General features: G+C 40.2%; 2 protein-coding genes across 3 annotated transcripts in view; one reads left to right on the top strand and one right to left on the bottom strand.

The window, feature by feature from the left end:
• Window positions 1–204: 204 nt before the first annotated feature.
• On the top strand, window positions 205–4,357 carry LOC131880650 (cytochrome b-c1 complex subunit 2, mitochondrial-like). The gene is made up of 5 exons (XM_059227330.1): window positions 205–484; window positions 1,472–1,751; window positions 2,269–2,942; window positions 3,672–3,896; window positions 3,960–4,357. The coding sequence occupies exons 1-5, from the start codon at window positions 380–382 to the stop codon at window positions 4,044–4,046; spliced, it is 1,371 nt and encodes a 456-aa protein (XP_059083313.1). The 5' UTR covers window positions 205–379; the 3' UTR covers window positions 4,047–4,357.
• Window positions 4,358–4,576: 219 nt separating this feature from the next.
• The window catches only part of LOC131879959 (pancreatic lipase-related protein 2-like), a 9,499-nt gene continuing 5,520 nt past the window's right edge, over window positions 4,577–8,555 (bottom strand). The window contains exons 4-5 of one of the 2 annotated variants that reach the window (XM_059226443.1): window positions 8,178–8,458; window positions 4,577–5,525 (exon numbers count right to left, since the gene is read on the bottom strand). In XM_059226443.1, coding sequence (XP_059082426.1) covers window positions 5,379–5,525; window positions 8,178–8,458 — 428 coding nt within the window. In that variant the 3' untranslated portion in view covers window positions 4,577–5,378. Of the gene's footprint in view, window positions 5,526–6,947; window positions 7,086–8,177; window positions 8,459–8,555 lie in introns of those variants that run through there. The other variant, XM_059226444.1, reaches the window with a different exon arrangement.

Here is an 8,555-nt window from a genome sequence, read left to right as displayed (position 1 = left end):
AAATCAGTCTAAATAATGAACAATAAAAGAGACGAATAGAAGAATAAAATTGACAAGACCTATGCTGTTTTTCCTCAGGGTCTTCATCCGCACGTACTAGTCAAAGCAGTGAGCCCTCGATAGTCGAGACTATTTCTCATGGTCTCCTCTCCTCTCCGTTGTCTGTCCTCCATTTTCATCAACATCAGCTGTGTCAGACTCAGCTGACGCGTGCCTTCCACCACCAACTTACTACATACAGACAGCAAGACTGATAAAGGTCGTCCCTCAGCCTTTCCACCCTTCTCACGAAGTTCAAACAACTGAATTTCGTTTTTGGTGGGCAGCCTTCGGTGCCAGTGATCGATTCGGAACACACCACGGTATCTCAGGCAGCATCATGGCCTCCCGCATCAACTTGATCCAATCGCAGCGCGGTTTGGCCGCACAAGCGGCCACCCAAGCGGCCAAGCGCACCGCCTCTCAACTCGGACCCGTGGCTCAGGTGCGTGTGTCCATGCGGGCACGGATGGGAAGGGGTGATCTTATTGTAGAAGGGACACAACTTTGAGCGCACTCGGACGACTTGTCAAGGGATGGTTTGAGATGGTACAATGGACAAAATTGGGTAGATTTAGGCGGCAACCATATTGAAAGGCACTAATCGGTTTGTCGTCAGATGTGTATGAAAGGAAAGCTGAGAAAATTGGATGAAATAACTCGGTCAAAACAATTCAAAATGGAAATGCTTTAGGTTACCTTCAAGATGAAGATTTGACCTGATGAAATTCAAGCATTTATTAATAACTGGATTAATAGGTAATAACGTAACGAACTGTGTCATTTTTGAATTTGTTTCTTTGTGTCCCCATGGATGATTCATTGATAATTTAAGGCTGATTGTTTCTTCAGTCTGATCTCCTCCTCCTATCTGCTATCCATCCATCTATCCCATTTTTAAAATGTCTGAGGAATATGCTGGCCAAATGTACGTAGCGCGGGCGCTCAAAGTTGTCTCCGTTATACCATAAGATAACACTATATGTATATATGATCGATTACAAAAACGTCTGGAAAAGTGGAAATAGGCTACTAAGACGGACGATCACTGGATACATACACCCATTGCATTTTGATGATTCATGATTTTTCGATGTTCGTTTGGGTGGAACACCCCTCAAAGCTAAAATTGATCAGTGTGTGAGAACATAGTAAAGCTTTTATTCACGCTTGATAAATTCAACGATTAAGGAGATGAGAAAAAATGATTTTGTTAAAGTTAAACTTTGGGTTGACAATGGCTCACTTCAAAAAGTAAATTTAGAGAGATTTGTCCAACCACTAAAGCCAAAATTAGGCTCGTAATTGAAATTGGTATTGCCAGGGAGACGTTTGTTCCATTTCAACTTTTAAGAGAAAAAAGAAATATTCAGACCAAGGCTCAATCTTACATCCATGTTCAAGTTACCCAATCCACAACTTACAATTCCAGTCCACCCAGCTCTCCTCCGGTGTTACCGTGGCCGCCGTGGACGTGCCCTCCCCCCTGGTTCACTTAGGTGTGGCGGTTAAATCGGGCAGTCGTTATGAGACTTATGAAAACCAGGGTGTGGCTAATGCCATGCGTGTGGCATACGGATTGTCCACTCAAAACATGGGTGCCGTAACGCTCAATCGTAGTATTGGTCAAATGGGGACGAGCTTGATGGTCGAACAAGACCGAGAATACACGCTGTTTAAAACCGTGGTCTTACGGGACAAGGCCCCAGAAGGTAGGTGGTTTTGCTTTTGCCATAGAATTCATCTAGAGTTATATGAAGAGTGATGGACGCATTTCTACCAGTTCTACAGGGTTATCCCAATATTTTGCCTTAAGCGAATCAAGATAATTTTTGAAAGTCAGTCAGCCATTATGCTTTTGTGACTCATGCCAGGAGAAGAGGGATGTCAGGGAATCCCACTCACCTTCCAAGTGGTAGTTCTTGCTCTACTTCCCGATAAGGTCACTCTTTTTATGAGGCTCAAGCATTGTTTCACTGAATAGTCCCAAAACAATCTCTTTTTGTACTTTAAACACCACTTTGCCAAGAAATGGTTTTCAAAGGTTCAGGTCATTCCATTTTTTTCTTATTGCCGAACTCTGCATTTCCATTTCAAAACTTGGAAAAATAGTAGGCACCCATTATTAGATGGTGAGATAGTTACAGAGGACACAGTTTCTCTCGAGAAAAATGAGCGTTATGAATTGAAAGTGATAATGTGTTGACTCAAAACTTGGATTTGATTCAGCTCTGGACTTTCTTTTGGAGTCGGTGGCCCACCCCAAGTTTAAGCCTTGGGAGATCAATGACCAAGTGTTTGACTTGAAGGATCAACTCCTGCCCACGAATCCTTCGTTCAAGCGGTACTTCACCCGTCTTGAGGTCGATTTGGCGTTGGCTACCCGGAAGGATCGAGTAGTGGACTTGCTCCATAAAGCAGCTTATCGACAAGGTTTGGGCAATTTCCGTTGGGCTCAGAAGTTTGCCCTGGGTCGACACGACTCGGCCATGTTGAAGGCGTTCCACAGCCAAACCGTGACCGCCCCTCGTACCTCGGTCTTGGCCGTCGGGCTCGATGTGGAGACATTGGCTTCCATGAGCCAAACGTTGAGCTTGGAAAGCGGTTCAGGCCCATCCAATCAGGCTCAATACTACGGTGGTGAGCAACGTGAAGATGACTTGGGAAACCAGACCGTGGTGGCTTTGGCTGGCCAGACTTGTGGCTTCTCCGGTAAGGAATCGGGTGCCAATATGGTCTTGGCTCATATCCTCTCAAGTCAGTCGATTAAGCGAGGCTTGGGCGTGGGAAAACTGGACAAAGCCGTGGGTGAAATTGCGAAGGTCAGCCTGGTTCAGCATGTGTACACCGATAGTGGTCTCTTGGGCGCTTTGATCGAATGCCACCCCAACCAAGCTGGCGAAGTAAGTTCAGCATTTAACTTTTGACATACCTTAATGTTGTACGCAAGTATATTATTCTGACTTGTAGATGATCGGTAGGCAATTATTGTAGACACATTTTTGCGTTGAGAAAACCGTCATTAGTCGCCGAAAATAATGCAATCTTTCACTTCAAACCATATCTTAATATCCATCTCTCATTACATTATTTTGACGCTTTGGCAATTTCTTATTGACAGGCAAATGCCTATTATTTATTCTTATACTTTTGAATGAAAGGACTACTAAGATTGCAGACGATTTACGTAAGTTAGATGTTATTTGTGACAGTTTTTTCCCCTTTACTCTCGGTATCTTCAATTAGATGGAGGTATGATTAGACTAGCCTTCGAGGTGTGATGTATTGCAATAACCAACGTGCAATTGATTAGATTCTTAAAAGTAAAGTTGACAAAATGTTATTGTTGCAAATAATTGTCACAACTGATTTCGCTCATTCATTCTTTATTGTATTATGCAGCGACCTTTCAGAGAGGGCATTTTTACACTCGGTAATTTGAGTGCTAAATCAGAAATATATAGTTACAGCGACCCGTGAGAATGCATCTGAAGGTAAACGCCATTTATCAGTCGACATTTATCAGTCTGAAATGTAAAGTTTTACCCTTTGCGTCAACGTCCGTACTTATAGGACTCATCAAGACTTCGTTATTGGGAGTCGACCTTTCACACATATCAATGAATTTATAGGCGATTTCCTCGCTTGCCGCTACTCTGCGATCGGGAGATGTGACCGCTGAGGAGGTGAATGCCGCCAAAGCAACTCTTTTGACGAACTCGCTGTCCTATTTGGAATCAGGGGCCAATCGCTTGAGGAGCATGGGATGGCAAACGGCTGCCTTGGGATCCACGAGCGTGTCAGGAGAAGATGCCTTTGCCACTATGATCCAGTCTGTGTCGGTGGGCGATGTCCAGGTAATATTTGCATAATAGTTAACCACACAGGAAAGCTCTAATCGAGCTTTTTTGATGTTGCAGGCTGCGGCAAAGAAGCTGTCAAGTGGGAAACTCTCCATGGGAGCTGCGGGTAACCTGTCGCAAGTGCCCTATTTGGATACCTTGTAAAATAATGCTAGCCCACATCGTTTTGCATTATCCATTTGAAAATAAGTCTCTTCCATGTTCTAATCTACAAAGGGTCCCGAACAAGACTCTTGTTGTGATGATGGGCGTGGATAAGATTACATGAAACTTCTACTTTTGTTTGTTCATTTAGCTCTGAGAAAAGTTATTACGCGAAAGATAACCATGGAGACAGATGTGTTCGGGATGACTTCCTGCCTAATGCGAAACAACAGAACACTTACTCGCTTTGGTTTTGTCAACTACCACAAAAACATGTGTTGACTTGGAAATACATAAATATATCCCTTTTGTCTGCCAGTATTTCTTTCATTACTCTATCTCGAAAATGTGTAAGTGGAATAAGGGCCCTTATTTGCAACGTCACCACGGCCCCAACAGAAAAACGGAAAGTAAAGCACGGTAGATTGCTACTAAATCTGCTCTGGCGTTGCTTCCCCATTGAACACACCTTCTTTCCGGACATTATGATGCACCAGCACTTAATTTTGAAAAATAGATTTTTGGTACAATTAGTCAAAAAAAAAAAAAAAAAAAAAAAAAAAAAAAAAAAAAAAAAAAAAAAAAAAAAAAAAAAAAAAAAAAAAAAAAAAAAAAAAAAAAAAAAAAAAAAAAAAAAAAAAAAAAAAACAAAAAAAAAAAAAAAAAACAAAAAAAAAAAAAAAAAAAAAAACAACACAAACGCATTATAATTCAATAACAAAGAATTGGCCAATCGGCCCTTTATTTGATAGAGGGTGAATGACATAGCGCCCTCTGGAGTGCAGAACGTAAAACATATTTCGTTTAGCGTAAAGGGCTATAAGCATGTCGTATGTAACGTATTCAGATTTCCCTGCAGCCATTTTAGATAACAAATGGGGGTTGGAAAAACAAAATTGTAGCGTATTGGTGGAAGGGTCGGCTTTCTATATTTACGATTTATTCTTTATTGCGATGTGAAGTCTACATCAGTACGGTCACAGAAGTAAAGGGTGTGGTTAAAATGTAGATTTTCGCCACAAGGAGTGCAACGACGGTCGATTGTAGGGTTGCGATGGAATCTCGAATAGAGCATGTAAGGCGGTGATTAATGTCAAAAAAATTCATAAAGGATTCGTCTACGTTTGTTAGGATTTAAAGGAATATTGAATATCATAAAAGGGTATATACTGTAAGGGCAAAGATTTTGAAGTATTAATATCTTTGTAAAGCATCTTTACATTACATTTCCCTAGGATCGGTCCCAGGCTAGCCGAGTCCAAGCCTCTTTGGGGTATTAACATTATAAAACACGTGCTGCTACTTTAACACCTTAAATGGGCGAACCTGTGGTCATCCCTGAGATTGTGAGGCATGCTCCATGCATGAATTAATGAAGGCTGTGATAACGCAGCGGGAATATCTCTTCGTCGGGACATCAATTTCCAAATGGCAGACCGAGCGAATGAGCAGCCATCCAACTCCGTAACGAACGAATACCTACGGACAATAACGGACTTGAAATTTTGGCATCTCCTGAACCGTTCACTTTATCCAAAATAAGTACGACATGCGATCAACAGATCTAGCCAAATGAACAATTTTGACCAAATTTGAGCCCAAAATCGTGATTAAGGAACACGGGAGAGGTAACCAAATTACTAGAGTAATCATGGTGATTAGTCTAAAAGTCGACAAATAACTTGTTTTGCCTTCGAGGGTAAATTCCAGATGGTTGTCAAAACTAGAAAAGGTCTGAGAAAGCCAAATGAACGCCGGAGTTTGAAGCTGGAATGGCTTTGTTAAGTTCTGACATCTTACTGAGGTCACAAGCTCAATTGCAAAGCAATGGGTGAATAAAAAACACCAATTTACATACACCATGATCATTAAATATGAGAAAAAGAGAAACATGCCGACAACTTCATAGACGAATCACGTGGAATAAGTTCCATCCTTGAGGCAGTCTTGATGGAAGCTTGGTGCTACATGGACCAGTATTTGAGAGGATATAATGAAGAGATGATTACAAATTACGATAGGTATTGAGTTGAAATTTTGAACAAGGACTGGTGAGAAACGTTCACTTCAACCTTGTTTTGGCTAGTGTTCAAAATTAGCGATGACACTGTGCAGATGACAATGACAATGATTCCAGCAGGGCCAGGCCATTTTCTCCAGAGAATTGGCCTGTGCGGCAATAAGGCATCCATTGAGGCACTTTCAATGACGTAATGATCCACGTGGTTCATTTGTGAGGCTGGGGCCTACCTTTAATTTTACAAAAGTATACCGACACTGAAGCTGGCCTTATTTGTGCATGGGCCACTTTTCCAAATAAGATGGCGCGGTCCAAAAGTGATCCCTGTCCTAAATGTCTACCCGGGGTCATTAGAAATTACAGGGACCATTATGAAAGCTATTGAAACGGCTTCAATAACCTTTGTTCAAAACTTCAATTTGACACCTTGTGTAATTGTTTTATTAAAAACATTTTTCTCTGTTCCCATATTTACCGGTCATGGTGTCCTACCATTCAGGTTTTCAAAAAAATCATTATTACTTTGATTTTTTTATCGTCAGGAAACATATGAATATGCTTAGATGTTCAACTAAAAATGGCCAAAAATGGTCAAAGCGGTAAAATAGCTGACTGAAGGGTGACATCACAAAATGCATGACTAATATATGTTCAGTACACATGGATAAGGTGAGGCAGTATGTACAGAGGTGGCTGATGGGAATTTTCCCCGTAGGAGCAGAGATAATTTCGTTCAGTGTGGATTTTTCGCCTAAAACTTTTTTTGAGGAATGTCAGGAAAGAGACTGGATTCGCTGCACTCTCTCAGACTAGAATATCGCGTTAACCACAAGGCCATCTCTCCTCCATTAAATGGCGAGTGCAATACAACAAAACTGCGCTTCATTTTCAAGCCTTTATTTCTCATGATCAATGGCGAATGGGCTTTGTCCATTCGTTTTGAGGAAAAACATTCCAGGATATTGAGGGTTTGCTGAATTGCCCAAGAAATTGTCTTGCTCTCCATCACACAAGCCAGACTATAAAAGATGAATTTCATGCATGATGTGTCTTGTTGTCTTGAAAATGTTAATATTACAGATATGTGCTGGGTCTAACATACATATCAACAATACTTTCTGATCAAATGGAAAAAATGGCTCAGGTTTTCTTTCATTAGTGGCATAATAGTTACGATCTGGCAAGCAAAGATTTAAACAATTTGAAACACCATAGGTTACAAAATCCAAAGTTTATCGCAATACTTGTGAAGCAAGAATCAGAGATGATCCCAAAATCGATCAAATATAACTAGTTCCAAGAACAAGTAAGAAAGACTAGATTAATTTCAATAAAACCTTAGAAATTGTACTCGTTAACTTCAGTCCGTCAGTGAATCAGTTATCATTATAATAGAGATTGAAATTACAGCCACTTCATTTATTACAACTGAGGTAGAATTTGAGGTAGAAGAGACTCCGCAAGAAGTGCAACACTCTGAAGCAAGCGTCAAAATATAATCCCAAATTCACAGAAAGTACATGTAGACTAATGAAAGAAACTTCATGTCACAATCTTTATCGAGTTCACAAATGGCTTTACTTAATGATTTAGTTACGATTTCATTGTGCTTTAGACGTTAGTACCTTCTAATAATTGCATTTGAAGAGGCAATCATTTACTATTAGCTATTTCAAAAGTTAGCCATAATCTATCATTAAAAACCAATCTATAACGTGACCACAAGTACAATTAATTGCAATCGCAGGTAATCGTTCGTCATCTCTAGGTACATTGAATTGATGTATTTGTATTGAAGGTTGAAGGGTGTGAGTTGAAAGGTACATTGACCAAAACAATGGGTCATTTTGGAAAATAAGAATTACGGGTGAAATGAAAAGCAATGCTTATCTGAGATAATCAAATACTGATAATGATATCAAGTTGTTTTTTTACTATTTATCAAGTTGTGCTCATCGATGATCTTTCTCAAGATTAGCGGTCAAAGGAAGATCAAAAAAGACATTTTCGAGCCGTAAAAAGTAAATAATTAAGTAAATGCAACAGCCAGAAAATGAATGAAAATTAAAGCTTTTAAACATTACAGTTTTGCAAAACCATATGCAACGTACTTGAAAGTTCTCCCAAGAAGTGCATCTAACAGCGCGAAAACTGAAATTAGAAGTAATGCTTTCTGCAAATAGGTCTGGTCCTCTTTGGTGAGAACAACCTAATCCAATATCTTCATTTTCACAATTAGGTTGAGGGGCTTTTCCTCCATTGGGGTAAAAATCAACGTGCCCAATTTGTTCATCGGTCCCAATCCATAACCCAGCAGTGTGAATTATATCCACAAATTGAGCATCTTCTTTGCTCAATCGCTCCTCCTCTGGTGAAGTATGGAACAAGAAACCTAAAAACGAATCAATCATCTCTTAATGTCACAATTTTTTCGCCGATTTACCATACTATTTGAGCCATTTGTTCTCTCTAGACTTCAATTTTGATAC

Source organism: Tigriopus californicus, chromosome 5, assembly GCF_007210705.1.
Source record: "Tigriopus californicus strain San Diego chromosome 5, Tcal_SD_v2.1, whole genome shotgun sequence".
Lineage (NCBI taxonomy): Eukaryota > Metazoa > Arthropoda > Copepoda > Harpacticoida > Harpacticidae > Tigriopus > Tigriopus californicus.
Note: the sequence above shows the minus strand (reverse complement) of the source record. Positions and strands in the feature narration are given on the sequence as shown.